A 27,798-nucleotide genomic window follows, 5' to 3' on the forward strand; every position below is an offset into this window, starting at 1 on the left:
ATTGAATTGCCTGTTGCTGGACATTAGAGTTGTTTCCAGTTTTGTGCTATTAAAAATAAATGTGCTATTGACACTTGTGACCAAGGCTTTGTATGAACATCTGCTGTCTTTTCTCTCAAGTAATTGCTAAGAATGCAGTGACAATTAGGTGTATGTAGCATTAGGTGTATGTTTAATTTTTTAAGAAATGGTCAAACTATTTTCTAAAATGGTTCTAACATTCTACTTTCTCACAAAAAGTGAGAATGCAAGTTCCATGTGTACCAAATCCTTGTCAATAGTTGACTTGGTGTAGTTAGTCTTTTCAACTTTAGCCATTCTTGTGTAGGTGTTTAGTTTTATTTAGTTGTGGTGATTTTTGCTTGCATTTCCTTCATGACTGTTGATGCTAAGCATTTTTTATGTGTTTGTCACCCATATGTCTTCACTGGTGATATATGGGTGATACATGATTTATCAGGGCTTCCCTGGTGGCTCAGATGGTAAAGTATCTACCTGTAATGAGGGAGACCTGGGTTCGATCTGTGGGTTGGGGAGATCCCCTGGTGAAGGGAATGGCAACCCACTCCAGTATTCTTGCCAGGAAAATTCCATGGACAGAGGAGCCTGGTAGGCTACAGTCCATGAGGTCACAAAGAGTCAGATACTACTGAGTGACTTCACTTTCACTTTTCATGGTTTGTTACATTTTTCCCATTTTCTTTTTTTTTGGCCACTCCACCCATCTTGCAGGATCATAGTTTCCCAGCCAGGGATTGAACTCATACTCTGACAATGAAAGCACTGAATCCTAATCCATGGACCACCAGGGAATTCCAAAATTTTCCCCTTTTTTAAAGGTGAGTAGCTTGTTTTCCTGTTATTGAATTTTCAGAATCCTTTAAATATATATTTTGAATATAAATGTTTCATCAGATATAAGCTTTGCAAATATTCTCTCCCAGTTTATGGCTTATCTTTTTCATAGCAGTGTCTTTTGAAGAGCACAATTTCTAATTTTGATGAGACTGAATCTCATGCTTTTGCTATATGTATTGGTATGAATATATAATTTTTTGTTTATTCTACTAACATGAATTTCACTGATTGATATTCAAATGTTAAACTAACCTCATTTCATGGGAATGTTGATTGACTTGGTCAAGATATATATTCCATTTTATATATTTTTAGATTCAGTTGCCTTAAATTTTGGTTTAAAATTTTATATTTGTATTCATGTGGGATATGTTCTGTGATTTCTTTGAGATGTGTTTTTCTGGCATTGATATCAGTACAATGCTTGCCTTATAGGATGAACTTGAGAGTGCTCTCTCCTTAGTTTTCCAGAAGAGCTTGCGTCTATGGGGGCTAGTCTGGTGCTGTGGTAGGCTGAAAGCCTGGGTTTTTGGAAGCTTGTTGGCAGTCCATATTTGCGGGGGTTGGCCTGATACTATGGGCTTCCCCAGTGACTCAGGGGTAAAGGATCCCTCTGCAGTGCAGAAGACACAGGAGATGTAGGTTGGTGCCTGGGTCGGGGTCGGGAAGACCCCTGGAGGAGGAAATGGCAACCTGCTTCAGTATTCTTGTCTGGAAAAATCCCATGTAGCCTGGTGGGCTACACTCCTTCGGGTCACAAAAGAGTCAGACATGACTGAGCAACTGAGCTACTGAGCACACAATCTTGCTATGTTTTTCTTGTTCGAAGTAAGTCCTGAGGTCCAGCCCACACTCAAGGGGAGATGAGTTACACGAGAGCTTGAACACCAGGAGGAAGGAATGTGAAGGAGGAGGGGCAGCCTCAGAGGCTGTCTACTACACCTGTTTTTCCCAGGTGGCACTAGTGGTAAAGAATCTACCTGCCAATGCAGGAGACGTGAGAGATTCAGGTTTGATCTCTGGGTAGGGAAGATCCCTTGGAGAAGGAAATGGCAACCCACTCCAGTATTCTTGCCTGGAGAATTTCATGGACAGAGAAGCCTGGTGAGCTGCAGTCCTTGGGTTTGAAAAGAGTCAGACATGACTGAAGTGACTTCACGGCACATGCATGGCCTGATAATTGGGGTAAACCTGAGTTGTGAGAGTCTTTAGGAGTCTGGGACCATGGTAGCTGGCAGGCAACAGGGTGGGCCAGGGACCTGGGTTTGTGGGAGTGCCTGGGAAGCCTGGTGCCATGGAAGGCATCTCTGACCGTGGAAGTCAGTTCTGTACTGGGGTGGGCCAGTGCCAGGGTACATGGTAAAGTTGGATCTTACTTCACTTTCTTTCTCCCATGGGAAAGGTAGCTGTCCCTATGCTGGGCTGCCTGGGCTTGCTGGAGAGGTAATGTGGGTAATATGAATCTAGCATTCCTACTCTCTTCAATACATCTTTTCTCATTTCTGTGCTTTGCCCAAGTGCTGTGATCCCCTGCCTGGAATCCTTAGCTCCTGTGAAGTTATTTTCATGCACGAATAGTTGTTCAGATTGGTGTTTCTGGGAGGGGATGGAGCTAGAAATTCTTACACCATCATTTTACTGGTGTTACTTAAGGAGTTTGCTGTTTCCATGCTCAAGTGGTTGTGAGTTTCTCAAATTCTTTGTTTCTGATTTCTAATTTCACTCCACTATGTTGGAGAAAATAACCATGTATTTTTTTTTCTTTTATTGTGTTTTAGTAATGGCTTAAACATGGTGTGTTCTGGAGAATGTTCTGTGTGCACTTGAAAAAAATACATTTTGCTGTTGTTGGGTGGAGTGCTTTATAGACCCCTGTTATCCATAATTGGTTTATAGTTGTGTTCAAACATTTGGCTTCCTTCTTGATATCCTAATTCTGCATCCATTTTAGTTCCTGTCTTCTCCCTTTTTTATCTTCTTTACATTAAGTGGATATTTTCTATTTTGTATTTTAAATTCTTTAATAATTTCTTCACTGTTTTAAAAGTTGCTTTTTTTTCCTTAGCAGTTGGTTTTCATTTCAGTTCAGTCACTCAGTCATGTCTGACTCTTTGTGACCCCATGGACTGCGGCTCACCAGGCCTCCCTGTCCATCACCAGCTCCCAGAGTTTACCCAAATTTATGTCCACTGAGTTGGTGATGCCATCCAACCATCTCATCCTCTGTCATCCCCTTCTCCTCCTGCCTTCAATCTTTCCCAGCATCAGGTTCTTTTCCAATGAGTCATTTCTTCACATCAGGTGACCAGAGTATTCGAGTTTCAGCTTCATCATCAGTACTTCCAATGAACACCCAGGGCTGATCTCCTTTAGGATAGACTGGTTGAATCTCCTTGCAGTCCAAGAGACTCTCAAGAGTCTTCTCCAACACCACAGTTCAAAAGCATCAATTCTTTGGCGCTCAGCTTTCTTTTTAGTCCAACTCTCACATCCATACATGACTACTAGAAAAACCATAGCCTTGACTAGATGGACCTTTGTTGGCCAAGTAATGTCTCTGCTTTTTAATATGCTGTCTAAGTTGGTCATAACTTTCCTCCCAAGGAGTAAGTCTCTTTTAATTTCATGGCTGCAATCACCATCTACAGTGATTTTGGAGCCCCTCACCCCAAAATAAAGTCTGCCAGTGTTTCCACTGCTTCCCCATCTATTTGACATGAAGTAATGGGACCAGATGCCATGGTCTTAGTTTTCTGAATGTTGAACTTTAAGCCAACTTTTTTACTCTCCTCTTTCACTTTCATCAAGAGGCTCTTCAGTTCTTTGATTTCTGCCTAAGGGTGGTGTCATCTGCATATCTGAAGTTATTGAAATTTCTCCTGGCAATCTTGATTCCAGCTTGTGCTTCATCCAGCCCAGCGTTTCTCATGATGTACTCTGCATATAAGTTAAACAAGCAGGGTGACAATATGCAGCCTTGATGTACTATTTGGAACCAATCTGTTATTCCATGTCCAGTTCTAACTGTTGCTTCCTGACTTGCATACAGATTTCTCAAGAGGCAGGTCAGGTAGTCTGATATTCCCATCTCTTGAAGAATTTTCCACAGTTTGTTGTGATCCACACAGTCAAAGGCTTTGGCGTAGTCAATAAAGCAGAAATAGATGTTTTTCTGGAACTTTCTTGCTTTTTTGATGATCCAGTGGATGTTGGCAATTTGATCTCTCGTTCATCTGCCTTTTCTAAAACCAGCTTGAACATCTGGAAGTTCATGGTTCACGTATTGTTTAAGCCTGGCTTGGAGAATTTTCACCAGTACTAGCATGTGAGATGAGTGCAATTGTGTGGTAGTTTGAACATTCTTTGGCATTGCCTTTCTTTGGGATTGGAATGAAAACTGGCTTTTTCCAGTCCTGTGGCCACTGCTGAGTTTTCCAAATTTGCTGACATATTGAGTGCAGCACTTTCACAGCATTAACTTTTAGGATTTTAAATAGCTCAGCTGAAATTCCATCACCTCCACTAGCTTTGATCATAGTGATGTTTCCTAAGGCCCACTTGACTTCCCATTCCAAAATGTCTGGCTCTAGGTGAGTGATCACACCATCATGATTATCTGGGTCGTGAAGATCTTTTTTGTACAGTTTTTATGTGTATTCTTGCTACCTGTTCTTAATATCTTCTGCTTCTGTTAGGTCCATACCATTTCTGTCCTTTATTGAGCCCATCTTTGCATGAAATATTCCCTTGGTGTCTCAGATTTTCTTGAAGAGATCTCTAGTCTTTCCCATTCTATTGTTTTTCACTATTTCTTTGCACTGATCACTGAGGAAGGCTTTCTTATATCTCTTTGCTATTCTTTGGAACTCTGCCTTCAAATGGGTATATATTTCCTTTTCTCCTTTGCTTTTTGCTTCTCTTCTTTTCACAGTTATTTGTAAGGCTTCCTCAGACAGCCATTTTGCTTTTTTGCATTTCTTTTTCTTGGGGATGGTCTTGACCCCTGTCTCCAGTACAATGTCATGAACCTCTGTCCATAGTTCATTAGGCACTCTGTCTATCAGATCTAGTCTCTTAAATTTATTTCTCACTTCCACTATATAATCATAAGGGATTTGATTTAGGTCATATCTGAATGGTCTAGTTGTTTTCCCTACTTTCTTCAATTTAAGTCTGAATTTGGCAATAAGGAGTTCATGATCTGAGCCACAGTCAGCTCCTGGTCTTGGTTTGCTGACTGTATAGAGCTTCTCAATCTTTGGCTGCAAAGAATATAATCAATCTGATTTCGGTGTTGATGGTGATGTCCATGTGTAGAGTCTTCTCTTGTGTTGTTGGAAGAGAGTGTTTGCTATGACCAGTGCATTCTCTTGGCAAAATTCTATTAGCCTGCGCCCTGCTTCATTCTGTACTCCAAGGCCAAATTTGCCTGTTACTCCAGGTGTTTCTTGACTTTCTACTTCTGCATTCCAGTCCCCTATAAGGAAAAGGACGTCTTTTTGGGGTGTAAGTTCTAGAAGGTCTTATAGGTCTTCGTAGCAGTTGTTCTAGGACTTACTGTATACATCTTATCTCATTAGAATCACCTGCTTGGAACTGCCCTGGAGGTCCAGTGGTTAGGACTCTGTGCTTCCACTAGAGGGGGTGAGGGTTTGATCCCTGGTCAAGGAACTAAGATCCCACATGCTGCCCTGTGCAGCCAAGAGATATGTATACATACATACATATATACAAAGTGAGCTTCCCAAGTGGCTAAAGTGGTAAAGAATCTGCCTGCCGATGCAGGAGATGCAGGAGACACAGGTTCCATCCCTCGGTTGGGAAGATCCCCTGGAGTAGGAAATGGCAAAACCCACTCCAGTATTCTTGCCTGGAAAATTCCATGGACAGAGCTTGGTGGGCTAAAGTTCATGGGTCCGGAAAGAGTCAGACACCACTAAGCCACTGGACACATGTATGTATATGTGTGTGTGTGTGTGTGTATGTGTATGTGTATGTATATATATACATACACATATACATAGTCACTTGCTTAATTAAATTTCTATTAACTTAATTCCAGTGAGATATAGAGCTCTTACTCATTTATAGTTCTCCATTGTCCTCTTTTCAATGGCATTTTTGTTATACACATTACATCTGTAAATGTTACAGACTGAACAATGCTTTGTTATAGTTATTACTTAAATTATTTTTATATCTTTTATGAAGGAGGGAAAGTATATATGTAAAACTTTTGTTCTATCAAACTTAGTATTTTTAATTTGTGTTTCTCATAATTTTATGTGTTAGTACCATCTAGATTCTTTTTCTTGGCCCAGTTTGGCTTTCCTCAGCCCCACTGCTCTTTTTGTTGTTGACAATATATTACATTTCCATGTGTTATAGACCCAATAATATATTATATAACGTACTATATAATATATACATATTATTTTGTAGGATTTCTTTTAAAATCAGTTATGATAACTTTGAAGATAAGCAAGTAGATCTCTTTCATGGAAAGACTGAGGATTTGTTAGTCTGCTGCTCTCTGCTGGGTCCAGGAGGGTTAGCCATAGCGGATCCTCATGAGCAGGTGGAAACCTGTTACTTAGTTTGCTATATCCTTGTGTTTCTTGTGGAGGTGAATGCCATCTGCTCTGAAATCTAGCGGACTGGGGGGCTTGTCCATCAAGTAGAGATTTTAAATGTTGGAGCTCCAGATGTGGGGGTTCAAACCCTTTGCTTCTCAGGAAGAAGCTGGGAGTTATGAGTTCCTTCCCAACTGTGGGTTGTTGTGTCCGGGCTGGGGTTTATGGTAAGATTGTGTCTCAGCCTCTCCTACCCATTTTGATGTGCTGTTTTCTTTTTTTGCTCAATAGATGCATAGTCACTCAGTTAGCTCCTGGATTTCTTACAGAGGGCATTGATCTGTATGCTACAAATATGATGGGTTCATGAAGCCATCAAATAGAAGTTCAAGAGCCTCCTACATCACCATCTTTTTTAAAAAAACCTTTTTATTTTGTATTGGAGTATAGCCAGTTAACCATGTTGTGATAGCTTCAGGTGAGCAGTGAAGGGACTCAGCCATACATATACATGTGTTCGTTCTCCCCCAAACTCCCCTCCCATCCAGGCTGCTGCTGCATAACATTGAGCAGAGTTCCATGTGCTATACAGTAGGTCCTTGTTGGTTGTTCATTTTGAATATAGCAGTGTGTACATGTCCATCCCGAACTTCCCAACTATCCCTTCCTTCCATTCTTCTCCCCCGCCCCTGGGGCAACCCTAAGTTCATTCTTTAAGTCTGTGAGTCTCTTTCTGTTTTGTAAATAAGTTCATTTGCATCGTTTCTTTTTCGATTCCACATATAAGGGATGCCATATGGTATTTCTCCTTCTGTGTCTGATTTACTTCATTCAATATGTATGTTACCATCTTGAATTGGAACTGACGATTTTATTCTTTTGTGTGTAGAGATCAAGTTTTCCCAGTATCACTTGTTGAAAAGACTTTGCTTTCTCATTGAATGGTCATGGTCCCTTGTTAAAAATGCTTTTGGGAGCTCTTTTTCTATTGGTCTGCATGTCTGTTTTATTCCAGTTCCATACTGTATTAATTATTGTAGCTTTCCAGTGAATTTTGAAATCAGGAAGTGTGATTCCTCCAGCTTTGTTCTTTTTCATGATTGCTTTGGCTGTGGGTGGTACAGTGGTAAAGAACCTGCCTACCAATGCAGGAGATGCAAGAGACTCAGGTTCAATCACTGGGTCGGGAAGATCCCCTGGAGTATTAAATGGCAACCCACTCCAGTATTCTTGCCTGGAAAATTCCATACAGAGGAGCCTGGTGGGCTATAGTCTATAGGGTCTCAAAGAGTGGGACATGCCTGAGCATGGGTGCTTGTGGCATTGGCTATTTGAGATATTAGAGATTTCAAAGGAGTTTTAAGATGGGTTTTTCCCCCCATTACTGCAAAAGACATCATTGGGATTTTGATAGGGATTGTGTTGAATCTATAGATCATTTTGGGTGGTATCGACATCTTAACAACTGAGTCTTCCAATTCATGAACATGGAATGTATTTACATTTATTTGTCTTCTCTAATTTCCTTCAACATTGCTTTGCAGTTTTCACTTCACGAATCTTTCAACTCTTTGGCTAAGCTAAATCCTAAGTATTTTATTCTTTTTGATGCTATTGTATTTGGAATTCTTTTTGAAAATATTTTAGAGTATTCATTTATAGTATAGAAATGCAACTGATTTTTATGTATGAACTTTTTATCTTGTTACTTTGATGAATTCATTTTTTAGTTCTAACATTTTTTTGTGGAATCTTTAGGGTTTTTAACATGTAAGATTACATCATCTGAGAACAGATATTCTTTTACTTCTTCCTTTCCAATTTGGATGCCCTTTTTTCCTTCCTTGCTTCCTTTGCCTGACTACTCTGGCTACATCTTCCAATACTATATTGAATGGAAATAGTTAAGAAGTCTCCTTGCCTTGTTACTGACCTTAGTGGAAAGTTTTCAGTCTTTCTTCACTGAGTATGATGTTTGCTATTGGTTTTTCATATATGGTTTTTATTATGTTGAGGTTCAGTTCAGTTCAGTTCAGTTGCTCAGCTGTGTCTGACTCTTTGCAACCCCATGAACCGCAGGACGCCAGGCCTCCCTGTCCATCACCAACTCCTGGAGTCTACCCAAACTCATGTCCATCTAGTCGGTGATGCCATCCAACCATCTCTTCCTCTGTCATCCCCTTCCCCTCCTGCCTTTAATCTTTCCCAGCATCAGGGTCTTTTCAAATGAGTCAGCCCTTCGCATCAGGTGGCCAAAGTATTGGCGTTTCAGCTTCAACATCAGTCCTTCCAATGAACACCCAGGACTCATCTCCTTTAGGATGGACTGGTTGGATCTCCTTGCAGTCCAAGGGACTCTGAAGAGTTGAGGTAGTTTCCTTCTATTCCTAGTTTGTTGAGTGTTTTTCTTTAAATTACAAATGGATGTTGAATTTTATCAAATGCTTTTTCTGCAGCAGTTGAATTGGTCATGTTATTTTTGTCCTTAATTCTGTAAATCTAGTATCTTTTATCAACTGGTTTTTGTTTACTGAGCTATCTTTGCCTTCGAGGAATAAATCATTGTGTATAATCCTCTTCATATTCTGTTGAATTTGATTTGCTGCTTTTTTGTTGAAGGCTTTTGTATCAATGTTCATAAAGGACACTAGTCTGTAGGTTTCCTTTTTTTGTAGTGCCCTTGTCTGGCTTTCCCAAATTGGGAAAGGAGTACATCAAGCCTGTATATTGTCACCCTGCTTGTTTAACTTTTATGCAGAGTACATCATGTGAAATGCTAGGCTGGATGAAGCACAAGCTGGAATCAAGATTGCCGGGAGAAACATCATTAACCTCAGATATGCAGATGATACCACCCTTATGGCAGAAAGCAAAGAGGAACTAAAGAGCCTCTTGATAAAGGTGAAAGAGGAGAATGAAAAAGCTGGCTTAAAACTCAGTGTTCAAAAAACAAAGATCTTGGCATCTGGTCCCATTACTTCATGGCAAACAGATGGGGAAACAATGCAAACAGAGATAGATTTTATTTCCTTGAGCTCCAAAATCATTGCAGATGGTGACTGCAGCCATGAAATTAAAAGATGCTTGCTCCTTGGAAGAAAAGCTATGACGAACCTAGATAGCATATTAAAAGCAGAGATGTTACTTTGCCAACAAAGGTCTGTCTTGTCAAGGCTATGGTTTTTCCAGTGGTCATGTATGGATGTGAGAATTGGACTATAAAGAAAGATGAGCGCCGAAGAATTGATGCTTTTGAACTGTGGTGTTGGAGAAGACTCTTGAGAGCCCCTTGGACTGTAAGGAGATCAAACCAGTCAATCGTGAAGGAAATCAGTCCTGAATATTCATTGGAAGGACTGATGTTGAAGCCGAAACTCAAATACTTTGGCCACCTGAGGTGAAGAACTGACTCCTTAGAAAAGACCCTGCTGCTGGGAAAGATTGAAGGCAGGAGGAGAAGGGGACGACAGAGGATGAGATGGTTGGATGGCATCTCCAACTTGATGGACATGAGTTTGAGCAAGCTCCAGGAGTTGGTGATGGACAGGGAAGCCTGGTGTGCTGCAGTCCATAGGGTCGCAAATAGTTGGACACGAGTGTGTGACTGAACTGTACTGAACTGTCTGGCTTTGGTATCAGGGATATACTGGCTTCATAAAATGAGTTTGGAAGTGTTTCCATCTGTTCAGCTCTTTGGAACAATTTGGGAAGGAGTAGTATTATTTCTTCTTTAAATGCTTGGTAGGATTTACTAGTGAAACCATTGAATCCAGACGTGATTTTATTGAGAGATTTTGACTGCTGATTTAATTTCCTTATGACTTATAAATCTATTCAAATTTTCTATTTCTATGTGATTTACTATTAATTGGTTTTATGTCTCTAGGAATTTTAAAATTTCATCTAGATTATCCAATTTGTTGGTGTACAGTTTTTCAGAGTATTTCTTATAATACTAATTTCTGTATAATTAGAGCAATGACACCATTTTCATTTTGTATTTTAGTAATTTGAGTATTCTCTCTCTCTTTTTTTCTGAGTATTTCTAGCTAAATATTTGTCAACGTTATTGATATTTTCACCCTGGAAGTTGCAAGCCCTCCATGGACTTCAAGTTCCAAAATAATTATTTTAGGAGATTATGCCAGTGCATTTGTTGTTTAGGTGGAGAGACAGATTTCTGGTGCTTCCTACTCTATCATCTTCCCAGAATCCTCCCCACTGTATGTTGACCTTTTTTTTTTTTTATAGCGTATATGTGTGCACAAGTATATGTATATATATTATATACACATTTATATATAACTTTAATACAAAGTATACTACTTACCACATGTGCATCCTTGACAGTTTGTTTGGCACCCCATTCATCTTTGTTTTCTCACCAGTAAAATGAGGAATACCTTTAACCAAAGGCTTTAAATGGAAACTCTAACACTTTAAAGGAATAATAGTGACTGAATATTTGTGAAGTTCTTAATAAGTATTGTCATAGGATTAAAGGAATGAGAGGGCAAGAAAAAATTCAAGAAGAAAACATCTAAATATATATAAAATTATTGCAATAAGTAGACTATGATATCATGCTAATACTGATCTGAGTTATGTGACATATTAAATATTTCCCTGTTGGTGTTTTCTTAGATTTAGAAAAGGAGGAACACTCATTCCAAGTTATCAGTTGGCATTCACCTGGAGATCTTGAAAATGAAATAAGGAAATGTCTGGATTTGTTTGTGACAGAAGCTTTGCACAGCAGGTAATTTATTCTCTCAGTGAAAAACCTATTATTTTAGTGATTCAAATAAATGGATGGGTATATGGATACTGGGAATACATTTAAGAGCAATAGATGAGTTGATGGATAAATGGATGGAGAGAAGGATGAATGATATGGGGTGGTGGGTGGATGGATGGAGCAGATGGTCTTCATACTATCTAGACTGTATACTGTCCTTTTTCCGTGAAAATCATGAATTTCTGCTTTTAGTTGTGGCGGATAGTTGTGAGGGATTGTTGCTCCTGGATCTTGTTGGCGATACATCACTTATAGACTTTGTGTATACTCTCCCCAACACAGGAGAGATAGACAACTTAACTTCTCATTGTTGATAAAACAAACCCTACCCACCATTTTATACTTATTTTTTCTCCATTCTCCTTATATAAATTCAAGAATGGAAAAACACTCATCATGAACATTGATTTGTTTTCATACCTTTAAATGCTGTTCTTTTAAATACATTAAAAATACCTCAAATACCTTTAAGAAGCACAGTGAGAGATGAGCCTGAGAGTTTTTGTCATCACCTAGGATGTATAGAAAGTTCTTTATCTTTGACATATAAGAAGAAAGATAAAATCCATGGCTCAGTTGGCTAATTGCAGTGGCTTAACCCACCCCCTTTCTTTAAAAATTCTACTCACTATCAAGGTTGTGTTCAAATCTGACTTTTTCTTAAAACTTTCTTACTCTCTAAAACTAGAAGATCAGATTCTCTCCACTTTAAAAGATCTGGTCTAAAGTACTCATTTGAAACTTTCTGTTGCCTTGTGTTGTTAGGCCTGTGTTTTTAAAGTCTATGTCTTGTTTCTTCTCTTGCAACTTGATTTCTTTGAAGACTGGTTCTATACACACACACATGTGGTGGAATATACTGAGCACAAGGCTTCCCTGATGGCTCAGACTGTAAAGAATCCGCCTGCAATGCAGGAGACTTGGGTTCAATCCCTGAGTCAGGAAGATCCTCTGGAGAAGGGAATGGCTGCCCTCTCCAGTTTTCTTGCCTGGAGAATTCCGTGGAAAGAGGAGCCTGGTGGGCTATAGTTCATGGGGACACCACACCGTGTCGTCTTGTAATCTTTTTCAATGAATCCAACTTAATTTCAGATAGGATTAATGTTCTACTTTTGAGGACTTTGTACTTCCTATTTTGAATTTCTCCCTGATATTTGGCAATCATTCTTTATGTAGAATCTTTAAAAAATATAATAGAGGATAATTTCAGCTAATCACCATCACTCAATGTTTATTCTAAAGAGCAGGTAGAGATCTTCATATTGCTAATGAATTATCAACCTTGTTGGCTTTCTTTAAGTGGGCTGACATGGTGTAGTGTTGTACAGGTTATGAGTTTGCTGAGCCATTGATTCTTTCAGTCCTTTGCTAGACGAGGAGGCCCATGGGTCTTCAAAACACCTGGCCACAAACATTCTTGTCTATTTCTCCCTGTGCTATACAAAAAGGATCATTTTCTTTGCAGGCAGTGATGGAAAAACCATGATGGAGAATAGTTCCTGGAATAGGGTAATAAATGAGTCTTAATTTCCTGTCAGTAAAAATTGAGCATTAACTTCTATAAATACCCCGGTGAGCATAAAGTGGAAAGGCTGTTAACAAGTTTCAAACAAAGTTTCATTTTTGTTTGTTCTAAATCATTTAACTTTACATTAGAAGGATATAAATCTCATATTCAGTTTAGAATTTGTATTCTAATATTAGTATCAGGAAGTTCCTTGTGTGAGACAAGCTATCAGATGCAGGATATATAATGTGGTTTTAAAAAAGCAAAATCATCATCAGTATTGATGGACTCTGTCATGAAGTTACTTTCACAGCTTGGCTGGAAAACAAGACAGTTGCTCGTAAGTCATTATACAGATGAAAATAAAACAGAACATCACAGAATATTTCAAATAGACATGAAACCACGAGATTTGCTACAGTAGGTGATGACTCCCAAAGCAGAGGGACCTTGAATTGGCATGATGGTGGGTGAATTTGGTTTGGTCAAAGAAAGGAGAAGGGAAGAAGTGAGTATATTTTAGGAAGTAGAAACACCTGGACCAGAGTGATAGAATAGAGGATATTTCTTGGACAGCAGTAAAATTGGTGGGTAAAAATAGGCTGTCTTTCTTAACTGGGATGTTTTCTTTGAGCTGAAGATTATCCTAAAAATTGTGAAATTAAGACCTCCAGTGAGTATTTGTTATTAATTTTTTTTTCTTACAGAAAAGAATCTGAACACTTTGTAAATTTAATGGAAATACTTGGGACTCAATGCAGTTATTTGCTAAGGAGATGTGATATCATGGATTCCTTAAAGAATGAGAACTTCAACCTGATAGTTGTTGATGCCTTTGACTTGTGTTCATTTCTAATTGCTGAGAAACTTGAGAAGCTGTTTGTGTCCATTCTTCCCACATCGGTTAGCAGACTGGACATTGGCCTGCCAAGCCCCTTGTCTTATGTTCCAGTATTCCAGTCTTTCCTAACTGACCATATGGACTTCTGGGGTAGAGTGAAGAATTTTCTGATGTCATTTGTTTTCTCTGTGGAGCAGTGGCAAATACACTCTACCTTTGACAACACCATCAAGGAACATTTCCAGGAAGGTTCTAGGCCAGTTTTATCTCATCTTCTAAAGAAAGCAGAGCTGTGGTTTGTTAATTCTGACTTTGCCTTTGAATTTGCTCGGCCTCTGCTTCCCAACACTGTGAATGTTGGAGGCTTAATGGTCAAACTGTTAGACCAGTACCACAGGTAAATAAAAACCTGAGAGTGTGAATTTCATGCAGAGGTCTTCAGTGCAGAATTGGTATCTGCTCCTGCCACTGGGATCCTGGGATTTAAGTAGAGTGAGATAGGAAAAACACCTAGTATAAATCTTTTCATTTAATTTTTTAATTTTGTATTTTATTTTTCTGTTGTAAGACACTTAATACGAGATTTACCCTTTTAACAAGTATTTAACAGTGCAACACATTATTATTGACTATAGGTGCCATGCTATATAGCAGATTTCTAGATCCTATTCTTTCTGCTTCACCGAAACCCTGCCTCCATTGAAAAGTAGCTACCCATTTCCCCTTCCTCCAGTCCCTGGAAACCAGCTTCCACTCTTTGAGTCTATGAATTTGGTTATTTTAGATACTTTATATAAGTGAAATCCTGCAGTATTTGCCCTTTTGTGACTGACATTTCATTTAGCATAATGTCCTCAAGTTTCATTCATGTTTACACATATTGAAAAATTTCCTTGTTTATGAAGCTTTCACAAGCTAATTGTATGTTTATACTGTTGTTGTTCAGTCACCAGGTCATGCCCAACTCTTTGTGACCCCATGGACTGAAGGCAGATAGAAAGCAGAAGGAGAAGGGGGCTTACACTACAGAGGATGTTTATACTACATATTATTTAACCATTTGTCTTTTGATGGACATTTCAGGTTGTTTCCACATCTTGGCTATTGTGTATAGTGCTTCAGTGAACATGGGAATATAGATATCTCTTTCAGATCTTAATTCCCATTTGTTTATGTATATACACAAAACTAGGATTGCTGGATTATTTTATTAGTTCTATTTTTAATTTTTTGATGATTCTCTGTATTATTTTACATAGTGACTGCACAATTTTGCATTCCTGACAATGTAAGTGTTGCAACTTTCCCACATCCTCAACATATGTTGGTTAATATATGCTTTATGTATTTAGGTGGAAGATCCCCCATGGAGAAGGAAATGGCAACTCACTCCAGTATTCTAGTCTGGGAAATCCCATGGACAGAGAATCCTGGCAGGCTACAGTCCATGGGGTTGCAAAGAGTCGTACACGACTTAGTGACTAAACAACCAAACAACAACATCATGTTGGGTGCATATATATTTATAATTGTTGTATCTTCTTTTTGGATTTATTCCTTGATCATTATGTGATGTCCTTCTTTTTCTCTTATTATAGTCTTTGTTTTAAAGTCTATTTTGTCTGATGTAAGTATTGCTACCCTGGTTTTCTTTTGATTTCCATTTGCATGGGATACCTATTTCCATTCCCTCACTTTCAGTCTGTCTGTGTTTTTAGATCTGAAGTAAGTCTCTTATAGGAAGAATATATATGGGTCTTGTTTTTGTATCCATTCAGCCACTCTATGTCTTTTATTTGGAGTATTTCATTCATTTACATTTAAAGTAATTATTGATAGGTATGTACTTATTGCTATTTTGGTAATTGTTTTAGGGTTGTTTTTGTAGTTTTTTGTTCCTTTCTTCTTCTTTTGTTCTCTTCTGTTATAATTTGATGACTATCTTTAGTGTTATGTGTAAATTTCTTACTCTTTATGTGTGTATCTATTATAGATTTTTGATTTGTGATTACCATGAGGTTTGTATGTAGCAATCCATTTATATATGTGATTATTTTAAGTTGCTAGTCTTAATTTCAAATGCATTTTATCAAGTCTGCTTTTTACTCCCTCTCCCCTCATAACTGCTTTTTTGCAATATATTTTACTTCTTTTTTGGTTTTATGTATATCTTAACTGCTTGTTGTGGAAATAGACAATTTGACTACTTTTGTTCTTTAGTATTCATACTAGCTTTGCATGTGGTTGATTTACTACCTTTACTGTATATTTACTTTCACCAATGTGTTTTTCCTTTTGTAATTTACATGTTTCTAATTGTGGCCTATTCCTTTCTGTTTAGAGAGGCCCCTTTAACATTTCTTGTAACATTGGGTTGGTGGTGCTAAACTCTCTTAGTTTTTTGCTTGTCTGTAAAACTTTTGATTTCTCCATCAAATCTAAATGAAAGTATTCTTGTTTGTAGGTTTTTCCCTTTCATCACTTTAACTATGTTGTGCCACTCCCTTCAGGCTTGCAGAGTTTCTGCTGAAAATCAGCTGATACTGTTATGGGAGTTCCTTTGTAAGTAACTTGTTGCTTTTCTCTTGATGCATTTATTATTCTCTCTTTAACTTTTGCCATTTTAATTACAGTGTGCATTGGTATGGTCCTCTTTGGGTTTATCCTGTTTGGGACTCTGTGATTCCTGTACCTGGATGTCTATTTCATTTCCCAGGTTAAGGAAGTTTTCAGCTATTATGTCCTCATAAATATTCTCTGCCCCTTTCCCTCTCTCTTTTCCTTCTGGACCCTTATAAAGTGTTAGTATGTTTGATATTGTCCCCAAGGTCTCTCAAACTGTCTTCATTTCTTTTGATTCTTTCTTCTTTCCTGTTCAGCTTCAGTGATGTCCATTACTCTGTCTTCCAGTTCACTGATCCATCCCTCTGTATCATCTACTCTGTCAGTTCCTTCTAGTGCATTTTCCACTTCAGTTAGTGTATTTTTCACTTCTATTTGGTACTTCTTCATATTTTCTAACTTTTTGTTAAAAACTTCTAACTTCTCAGTTTGTTTATCCCCTCTTCTCCTGAATACTTTGATCATCTCTATGATCATCATCTTGAATTCTTTTCTTTATTTTGGTAGATTGCTATCTTTATTTCACTTAAGTATCTTATTTATTAATACTTGCTTGGATCATATTCTTCTGTAACTTCATTTTGCCTAATTTGCTATTTTAATTTCTATGTACTTGTTAGGTTAGTTACTCTTCCTGACCTTGGAGAAGGGATCTTTTGTAGGAATCATCCTATATGTCACAGCGGTGCACACCCCCCACCCTGCTTACCAGAGCTATATTTTTTAGGACTATCCTTTGTTTGGGCTGCATGGATTCTTATGTTGTGGCAGGTTGACTACTGTGGATGCTCTGGTAGGTGTGAGTTGACTCTGGTCCAGTTGGTTGCCAGGCCTTGCTTTGTGGGGCAGTTGGCAAGCTGCTGGTTGGCAAGGTTGGGTCATGATGCCACTGACTGCAGAACCCCAGGGGATCCTGGAGCTAGTTCTGGCTGACTGGCCACAACCACCTCTTTTTAACTTCTAGTGAAAGTCCCAGTTAAAGCAGTAAGACCAAAAAAGAAAAAAAAAGGAACAAAAATCAAATATATTAGGAAGGAAGAAATGAAACTGTTTTTATTCACAGATAACAGGATGGTCCATGTAAAAATCCAGAAAAGTCAAGAAAAAACTCCTGGAACTAATTAGTAATTATAGCAATGTCACAGAATATATGGTTTTTTTGTTTATTTGTTTTTTTTTTAGAATATATGTTTAATGTACAAAACCAATCCCTTTCCTATACACTAGCAATGAACAGAGAGAATGTGAAATTTAAAACATAATATTATATATTGCATGCTTGCTCAGTTATGTCCGACTCTTTGAAACCCCATAAACTGTAGCCCACCAGGCCGCTCTGTCCATGGGATTATTCAGGCAAGAATAATCGTTTTCCTTCTCTAGGGAATCTTTGTGACCCAAGGATTGAACTTGCATCTCCTATATCATCAGGCGGATTCTTTACCACTGCACCACCTATATTAGCATTCTGCAAAATGAAATACTTAAAAATAAATCTAATAAAATATATATAAAATTTATATGAGAAGACATGCAAAACTCTGATAAAAAAAATCAAAGAACTAAATAAATGGAGAGATATTCCATGTTAATGGATAGGAAGACTCAATGTTGTCAAGATGTCAGTTCTCTTCAGATTGATCTAAAGATTCACTGTAAACCACAATCAAAACCTCAGTAAGTTATTTTGTGAATATTGACAAACTGATCCTCAAGTTTGTATGGAGAGGCAAAAAGCTTGAAGAGCTAGTGCAATATTGAAGACAGAACAAAGTTGACGAACTGACATTACTCACCTTTGCCACTTACTGTGAAGGACAGTAATTAAGACAGTGTGGTCTTAGAAAAAGAATAGACAAATAAGATGCACATGAATTTAGTCAACTGATCTTTGACAGTGGATTAAAGGCAATACCACGGAGAAAAGATACTTTCAACAAAAAGTGCTGGAGCAACTGGACATTCACATGCAAAAAAATTGAATCTAGACCCAGACCTTCCCTGCTTAACAAAAATTAACTAAAAAATGGATCAATATACCTAAATATAAAATGGAAAAGTATAAAATGCCTAGAAGATAACATAGGAAAAAATCTAAATGAAATAGAGTCTGGTGATTACTGTTTAGACATAAAACCTAGGATATATTCTAAGAAATAAAGAGTTAATAAGTACTTTAAAAGAGTTGATAAGTATGTTAAATTGAAATTTATCTGTCCTGAGAAAGACCTTGTCAAGAGAATCAGGAGAGAAACCACAGATTGGAAATAAATATTTGCTGAAAACCTACCTGGTAAAGACTGATGTTAAGAATATACAAAGAATACTTAGAACTCAACAACACAGAAAAAATCAATTAAAAAATGATCCACAAACCTGAACAGATACCTCAACAAAGAAGCTATACAGGTTTCTAAAAAGATTATGAAGGAGACTTACAGCAGAATATTCTCCCAGCATGTCTACCTCAGTCCCCAGAAGGCCCACCAGGCCCAAATGGGCCAGGACAGCAGGCTACACTCCCCCAGGCTCCAGCTCCTCTGATCTGACATTGGAATACTCCTGAATGACTGTATCTGCCTGGACATAGAAGGAGAGTTGAGGATGACTCTGGTACTGGGATCATGTTTTCAATGAAGAAAGAGATTCCCACCACTTCAACTTTCCTCTTCCATAAAACATTGTTATACGTGGACGCTCTGGGTCTAGACGTTGGTGCTGCAGTCTTTAAGTACCTCTGTGCAATGTGCACCATCATGGCGGCTGGTTACCTAAAGCTCTCTTCACATCCATTTGTGAGTATTTAAAGTATTTATATGGGAAAATGTGTCCCAAGGTTTCATAAAAATTTCTTCAAGGCCATCTATCCAGAGGATCTGAGCATGGTGCAGAGGGCACTGAGCTGTCTTAGAGGCTATGAAGAACAGTTTCAAGGCAGTAAACTCTAACTGTTAACAGGAGAGTATGTTCAGTAAATAGATGATTTTCATTTTTTGGCCGTCTAGGCTTTCATTGACAACATTATTCACCTCCTTTCCTTTCCTACCTCTCTGCAGGAACTTGAGAATTTCATTGCCAAATTTGGAGACTCTGGTTTTGTCCTTGTGGCCTTGGGCTCCATCGTGAGCAGATATCAGTCCCAGGAGATTCTCAAGGAGATGAGTGCTGCCTTTGCTCATCTCCCTCAAGGGGTGGTATGGAAGTGTAAGCCTTCTCATTGGCCCAAAGATGTCAAATTGGCAGCAAACGTAAAAATCACGGACTGGCTTCCTCAGAATGACCTCTTGGGTAAGGACTTTCCAAGTCTACTTCTCTCGTCCTTATGTATCTTTGGGGTTCATTAGGGCTCTGACCTCTAGTTAGGCAATCCTGTTAGCATGAAAAGAAGTGGCTGATAAATGAAGGTAAGTATTCCAAGGAATGGAACAGCCAACTGGAGTTGTTGAGAAATCAGGCTATACCTCGAAAATACCCCAAACAGCATTTCCTCTTCTTTTCCATTTCTGATACCTGCAGTCAGAAGTGCTATCACTTTCAGTTTATTTTGACCATACTTTATCTGGCACTAAAGAGGGTTGCTCAAACACAATCCAAGATGATTTTCAACAGTTTGTCTGAGAACTCATATAAGGGGGCACATTGTCACTGTTTCCCATGGTCTCTTGAGCCCTTGTTCAGCCAGAGTTTTTTGTTGTTGCTCAATTGCTACATCATGTCCAACTGTTTGCAATCCCAAAGACTGAAGCATGCCGGGTTCCTCTGTCCTCTACTATCTCCCAGAGTTTTCTCAAATTCATGTCCATTGACTTGGTGATGCTATTGATCTACCCTCTGCCTCCCCATTCTCCTTATCAGCCATGTGCCATTATACAAACATATATCCATACATATTGATACATTCTTCTTAGTACCACAGGTGTGAGCAACTCATACCTTTACAAAGTTGATGCTGGTGGTGTCTGAAGGGTGTACCATAATATCTACATGCCAAACAGTAATCTCATAGCTGGTTATTTGGTTCATTAAATCCTTTGGTGGTAGAGAGCTCATTACATCCAAAAAGGTTTTCTTTGTCTCTTTATTGTTTTTTTGGATACTCCTCACTGTTACACTGACTGAATCAGAGCATCATAGCCAAGATTGTGGTTCAAAAACATATTGGGGAATTTAAGATAGAGAGTTCTGAACACTGAATTAAGAAGGCATGGGGTAGGGAAAAGAAGTCCCCCTTCCAAAGAAACCAACTGGATTCTGATTCACATCCCTATTGAGACGCAGAGTTTGAAATGAACTCTTCATTAACACTTGTTTTAGTTTTCTCTCAATGAGGGTGCAGGCTCAAAAATGACAGAATGATCTCAGTTTGTTTCCAATACAAACCATTCAATATCACAGTAATCCAAGTTTATGCCCCAACCACTAATGCCAAAGAAGCTAAAGTTGAACAATTCTATGATAACCTACAAGAATTTCTAAAATTAACACCAAATGAAGATGTCCTTTTCATCTTAGGTGATTGGAATGCAAAAGTAGGAAGTCAAGAGATACCTGGAGTAACAGGCAAGTTTGATCTTGAAGTACAAAAATGAAGCAGGGCAAAGGATAACAGAATTTTGTTAAAAGAACGCACTGGTCATAGCAAACACCCTCTTCCAGCAACACAAAAGACAACTTTACACATGGACATCAGCAGATGGTCAATACTGAAATCAGATTGATTATATTCTTTGCAGCTGAAGATGGAGAAGATCTATACAGTCAGCAAAAACAAGACTGGAACCCGACTGTGGCTCAGATCAGAAACTCCTTATTGCCAAATTCAGTCTTAAATTAAAGAAAGTAGGGAAAACCACTAAGCCATTCAGGTATCAGTTCAGTTCAGTCACTCAGTCGTGTCTGACTCTTTGCGACCCCATGAATCGCAGCACACCAGGCCTCCCTGTCCATCACCAATTCCCGGAGTCTACTCAAACTCATACCCATTGAGTCGGTGATGCCATCCAGCCATCTCATCCTCTGTCATCCCCTTCACCTCCTGCCCCCAATCCCTCCCAAAATCAATCAAATCTCTTATGATTATACTGTGGAAGTGACAAATAGGTTAAAGGGACTAGATCTAATAGAATGCCTGAAGAACTATAGATGGAGGTTCATGACATTGTACAGGAAACGGTGATCAAAAGCATCCCCAAGAAAAAGAAATGCAAAAAGGCAAAATGGTTATATGAGGAGGACTTACAAATAGCTGAAAGGCAAAGGAGAAAAGGAAAGCTATATCCAACTGAATGCAGAATTGCAAAGAAAAGCAAGGAGAGATAAGAAAGCCTTCCTCAGTGATCAGTGCAAAGAAATAGAAGAAAACAATAGAAAAGGAAAGACTAGAGAGCTCTTCAAGAAAATTTGAGATACCAAGGGAACATTTCATGCAAAGATGGGCTCAATAAAAGACAGAAATAGTATGGACCTAAGAGAAGCAGAAGATATTAAGAAGAGCTGGCAAGAATACACAGAAGAACTATACAAAAAAGATGTTTGACTCAGATAACCACGATGATGTGATCTCTCACCTAGACCCAGATATCCTGGAATGTGAAGTCAAGTGGGCCTTAGGAAGGATCACTAGGAACAAAGCCAGTGGAGGTGATGGAATTCCAGTTGAACTATTTCAAATCCTAAAAGATGATGCTGTGAAAGTGCTGCACTCAATATGTCAGCAAGTTTGGAAAACTCAGCAGTGGCCACAGGACTGGAAAAGGTCAGTTTTCATTCCAATCCCAAAGAAGGACAATGCCCAAGAATGTTCAAACTACCACACAATTGCACTTATTTCACATTCTAGCAAAGTAATGCTCAGAATCCTTCAAGCTAGGCTTCAATAGTACATGAACCAAGAACTTCCAGATGTTTCAGTTGTATTTGGAAAAGGCAGAGGAACCAGAGATCAAATTGCCAACATCTGTTGGATCATAGAAAAAGCCAAAAAATTCCAGAAAAATATCTACTTCTGCTTCATTGATTATGCTAAAGCTTTTGACTGTGTGGATCACAGCAAACTGCGGAAAATTCTTAAGGAGATGGGAATATCAGACCACCTTACCTGCCCCCCTGAGAAACCTGTATGCAGGTCAAGAAGCAACAGTTAGAACCAGACATGGGACAACAGTCTGTCAGTCAGTTCAATTGCTCAGTCATGTCCGACTCTTTGCGACCCCATGAATCACAGCACGCCAGGCCTCCCTGTCCATCACAAACTCCCGGAGTTTACTCAAACTCATGCCCATCGAGTCGGTGATGCCATCCAGCCATCTCATCCTCTGTCATCCCCTTCTCCTCTCACCCCCAATCCCTCCCAGCATCAGGGTCTTTTTCCAATGAGTCACTCTTCGCAATGAGGTGGCCAAAGTGTGGAGTTTTTCAGCTTTGAGCAATCTGTCCTTCAATGAACACCCAGGACTTTCTCCTTCAGGATGGACCTGGTTGATCTCCTTGGACCAGTCCAAGGGACTCTCAAGAGTCTCTCATACAACCACAGTTCAAAAGCATCAATTTTTTCGGCACTCAGCTTTCTTCACAGTCCAACTCTCACATCCATACATGGACATGGAAAAAACCATAAGCCTTGACCAGACGGACCTTTGTTTGGCCAAAGTAATGTCTCTGTACCTTTTAATAAGTTATCTAGGTTGGGTCATAAATTTCCTTCCAGAGTAAGCGTCTTTTAATTCATGACTACAATCACCATCTGCCAGTGATTTTGGAGCCCAAGAAAATGTCACTGTTTCCATTGTTTCCCTGTCTATTTGCCATGAAGTGATGGGACCAGATGCCATGATCTTAGTTTTCTGAATGTTGAGCTTTAAAGCCAACTTTTTCACTCTCCTCTTTCACTTTCATCAAGAGGCTCTTTAGTTCCTCTTCACTTTCTGCCATAAGGGTGGTGTCATCTGCATATCTGAGGTTATTGATATTTCTCCCGGCAATCTTGATTCCAGCTTGTGCTTCTCCCAGCCCAGCGTTTCTCATGATGTACTCTGCATATAAGTTAAATAAGCAGGGTGACCATATACAGCCTTGACGTACTCCTTTCCCGATTTGGAACCAGTCTGTTGTTCCATGTCCAGTTCTAACTGGTGCTTCCTGACCTGCACGCAGATTTCTCAAGAGGCAGGTCAGGTGGTCTGGTATTCCCATCTCTTTCAGACTTTTCCACAGTTTATTGTGATCCACACAGCCAAAGGCTTTGGCATAGTCAATAAAGCAGAAATAGATGTTTTTCTGGAACTCTCTTGCTTTTTGATGATCCAGCAGATGTTGGCAATTTGATCTCTGGTTCCTCTGCCTTTTCTAAAACCAGCTTGAATATCTGGAAGTTCATGGTTCACGTATTGCTGAAGCCTGGCTTGGAGAATTTTGAGCATTAAATTGCTGCGTGTGTAGATGATGTGCAATTGTGTGGTAGTTGAGCATCTTGGCATTGCCTTTTCTTTGGGATTGAATGAAAACGGACCTTTTTTCTAGTCCTTTGGCCACTGCCGCGAGTTTTCCAAATTTGCTGGCATATTGAGTGCAAGCACATTTTCACAGACATTCATCTTTCAGGATTTGAAAATAGCTCAACTGGAATTCATCAATCCAATAGCTTTGTTCCATATGATGCTTTCTAAAGCCCACTGATTCACATTCCGCATGTCTGCTCTAGGTGAGTGATCACAACCATTGTGGTTGATGTAGGTCATGAAGATCTTTTTTGTAGTTCTTCTGTGTGTATTCTTGCCACCTCTTCTTTATAACTTCTGCTTCTGTTAGGTCCATACCATTTCTGGCCTTTATTGAGCCCATTTTTACATTAAATGTTCCCTTGGTATCTCTAATTTTCCTGAAGAGATCTCTAGTTTTTCCCATTCTGTTGTTTTCCTCTATTTCTTTGCACTGATCGCTGAGGAAGGCTTTCTTATCTCTCCTGGCTATTCTTTGGAACTCTGCATTCAAATGGGAATATCTTTCCTTTTCTCCTTTGCTTTTTGCTTCTCTTCTTTCCACAGCTATTTGTAAGGCCTCCTCAGACAACCATTTTGCCTTTTTGCATTGCTTTTCCATAGGGATGGTCTTGATCCCTCTCTCCTGTACAATGTCACAAACCTCCGTGCATAGTTCATCAAGCTCTCTGTCTATCAGATCTAGTCCCTTAACTCTATTTCTCACTTCCACTGTATATTCATAAGGGATTTGATTTATGGCTCAAAGGAGGAAAGAAGTAGGTCAAGGCTGTATATTGTCACCCTGCTTATTTAACTTATATGCAGAGTACATCATGTGAAATTCCAGGATGGATGCAGCAGAAGCTGGAATCAAGATTGCTGGAAGAAATATCAATAACCTCAGATATGCAGATGATACCACTCTTATGGGAGAAAGTAGAGGGGAACTAAAGAGCCTCTTGATGAAGGTGAAAGAGGAGAGCGAAAAAGCTTGCTTAAAACTCAGCATTCAAAAAACCTAAGATGATGGCATCCGATCCCATCATGTCATGGCAAACAGATGGGAAACATTGACAGACTTATTTTCTTGGGCTCCACAATCACTGCAGATGGTGACTGCAGCCATGAAATTAAAAGACGCTTGCTCCTTGGAAGAAAAACTATGACAGACCTTGGCAGTGTATTAAAAAGCAGAGACATCACTTTGCCTACAAATGTCCATATATGGTTTTTCCAGTAGTCATGTATGGATGTGAGAATTGTACTGTAAAGAAGGTTGAGCACTGAATAAATGATACTTTTGAACTGTGGTGTTGGAGAAGACTCTTGAGAGCCCCTTGGACTGCAAGCATATCAGTCGATCCTAAAGGAAATCAATCCTAAATATTCATTGAAAGGACTGATGCTAAAGCTGAGGCTCTGATTCTTTGTCTACCTGATGCAAAGAGCTGACTTATTAGAAAAGACACTGATGCTGGGAAGGATTGAAGGCAGGAGGAAATGGGGCAACAGAGGACACGATGATTGGATTGTATCACCAACTTGATGGATATAAGTTTGAGCAAGCTGTGGGAGATGGTGAAGGACAGGGAAGCCTGGCATGCTGCAGTCCATGGCATCGTAAAGAATTGCACACCACTGAGTGACTGAACAATAACAAAAGTAAGGGTGGGGTAGGCATACAGGAACTGGAAATGATGAAATGTATGGCCCATTATTCCCTACCTTAGAGATTTCTCATAAAATTGAGGAGAAAATACTTGTAGTGGTAAGTTTTATAAATGCCACATGAGTTGTTATGTCAATGATAGTGTTAAAAATTCAGATAAATGAGATATGAATAAGCAGTGGAGAAGAGAGGGAGAGACCTAGAGAGCAAAAGATCAAGTGACCTAAAGACAAAGAGACAGAAAGAGAGAGAGAGAGAAACAGAGATGTAGAGAATGATTGTGGGAGAGAGTAATAGAGAGAGAACAGAGATGAGAAGCAAAGAGACACGGTAGAGATGGATGGATGGATGGATGGATGAATAGGTGGGGGGAGGAATATGCCTTGCTTATCACTCTTCTCTGCAGCTTTCCCTGGGTTCTGAGTCTTAGATGGATTAGGGCTGAGGTGAGAAGTTTCTGTACAGAGACAAGAACAAAATCTGTGTCTTAGAATATTCAGGATGGGGAACACATGTAAATCCATGGCTGATTCATGTCAATGTATGGCAAAAACCACTACAATACTGTAAAGTAATTAACCTCCAACTAATAAAAATAAATGGAAAAAAAAGAATATTCACCCTTGAATGTGTCCTGAGATAAGTCAGTAAATTCATTTTTTTTCACAGCATGTTGAGATCCCTTTTTACATTCTTTTTACCCTTGTTGCTTTGCTTGTTGTCCTGAAACTTTTCATCCTGAGGTGTCCTGCTCTCTTCCTAATTTGCAACAGCGCACCCTCGCATCCGCCTTTTTGTCACCCAAGGTGGGATGAACAGTGTCATGGAGGCCATCCAGCATGGTGTGCCCATGGTGGGGATTCCTGTCTTTGCAGACCAGCATGAAAATGTGCTCCGAGTAGAAACCAAAAAGTTCAGTGTCTCTATCCAGTTAGAACAGATGAAGGCCAAGACATTGGCTCTGAAGATGAAGCAAGTCATGGAAGACAAGAGGTGTGCAGCTCTCGGGGCTTGTGGTTCGTTAATGCTTGACGGAGGTGTAAGCCATGATGGACACTACGTGGGTCTTAGTGTAGTAAAAGCTGAAACTTCCAGGACACAGAATAATATTGGTGTACTTTTACATGTTAGCACTTTCAACACTAAGCATGGGTCTTTGCATGCAAGAATCAATTTGAACTTTTCAAGCAGACTCAGTTGGACAGTGGCAAGACCAGGCCAACAATTTTCCTTGAAAGGAAGTCTTTTGTGCCTATGGTAGAAAGTGTGTATGTGCCTGTGTGTGTGATACAAGGTGTCTAAGAATTCTGAGACCACTTGAGTTAACACCTCCCCTCTGTCTCTGTCTACAGGTACAAATCTGCCGCAGAGGCCGCCATCATCATCAGACGCTCGCAGCCCCTGACCCCCGCCCAGCGGCTGGTGGGCTGGATCGACCACATCCTCCAGACAGGGGGTGCAGCCCACCTCGAGCCCCATGCCTTCCAGCAGCCGTGGTATGAGCAGTACCTACTGGACGTCCTCTTGTTCCTGCTGGTGGTCACCCTGGGCACCACATGGCTCTGTGGGAAGCTGCTGGGCCTGGTGGCCAGGTGGCTGTGTGGGGCCAGGAAGCTGAAGAAGGCCTGAGGCCCAGTAGAGCCTTGGAGAGAGTGTGCTGGGGAGCCACTGGCCCTTTGAAGTCTTTCCCCAGCACTGTCCTTGCTTCCTCCTCTTCACTTTTACTTGATGATAGAACACCCATTTCCCCTACTTTTTGTCTCTGTTTAGAAATCTTTATGAAGGACTCTTGGGGTGCTTTTTAAAGATACTGTGATAGAGAATATATCACATGAAATTTACCATTTTAATCATTATGTAGTAGTTCAGTGGCATGAAGTACATTCACACAGCTGCACAAACATCATTACCCTCCAATTCCAGAACTCTACTCATCTTTCCAAACTAACATTCCACACAGGTTAAATGATACCGCCCCCCCACCCCCAGCCTCCCCGCTTAACCACCATCAAGGTTCTAGCAGCCCATGTCTACTTTTGTGTCTGAATCTACACTTGAGCTCTGGATTGCCCCTGACCAAGGGATGCCTCTCCTCAGCCCAGCCTGCTCCCTCCTCCCTTGTGATTCCTGCACATGGTGCTCTGAGGACTCAGCCTCCCTGTTCAGGAGCTTCTCAGGCTCTTTCCCTGTTTCTCTTTCTTTCACTTTTCATAAAGCTCACTCAAGCTGTTTGGTCGGTTCTTCCTTGTCAGCCTTCCTCCTGCATTTCCTTTTCGTCTCACCTCACAGCTCAGGAAGCCTGACCTCTGTCCTGCAGGTTGGCGGGGACACCCCTGTGAGGACTTGGTCCCCTCCTGCGCAGAGCACCTCCTTCACTGTCAGGCCTGGAGCCTGCCTCTGGTCCACAGCTGAGGCCACCTGCTGCCCATGTTTCAATGTTCCGTCCTCAAGA

General features: G+C 39.8%; 1 protein-coding gene across 2 annotated transcripts; it reads left to right on the top strand.

The window, feature by feature from the left end:
- The first annotated feature begins 780 nt into the window (after positions 1–780).
- Positions 781–27,099, top strand: LOC122454627 (UDP-glucuronosyltransferase 3A1-like). Of its 2 annotated transcripts, XM_043489239.1 has the most exons (5): positions 781–839; positions 11,076–11,190; positions 19,256–19,487; positions 26,120–26,339; positions 26,699–27,099. In XM_043489239.1, exons 2-5 carry the CDS (start codon positions 11,152–11,154, stop codon positions 26,973–26,975), a joined length of 768 nt encoding a protein of 255 aa, XP_043345174.1. In that variant the 5' UTR covers positions 781–839; positions 11,076–11,151; the 3' UTR covers positions 26,976–27,099. The 2 variants fall into 2 exon arrangements, with proteins under 2 accessions (XP_043345174.1, XP_043345173.1); XM_043489238.1 differs by lacking the exons at positions 781–839; positions 11,076–11,190 and adding an exon at positions 18,199–18,994.
- Positions 27,100–27,798: the final 699 nt, after the last annotated feature.

Source organism: Cervus canadensis, chromosome 16 (assembly GCF_019320065.1).
Source record: "Cervus canadensis isolate Bull #8, Minnesota chromosome 16, ASM1932006v1, whole genome shotgun sequence".
NCBI lineage: Eukaryota > Metazoa > Chordata > Mammalia > Artiodactyla > Cervidae > Cervus > Cervus canadensis.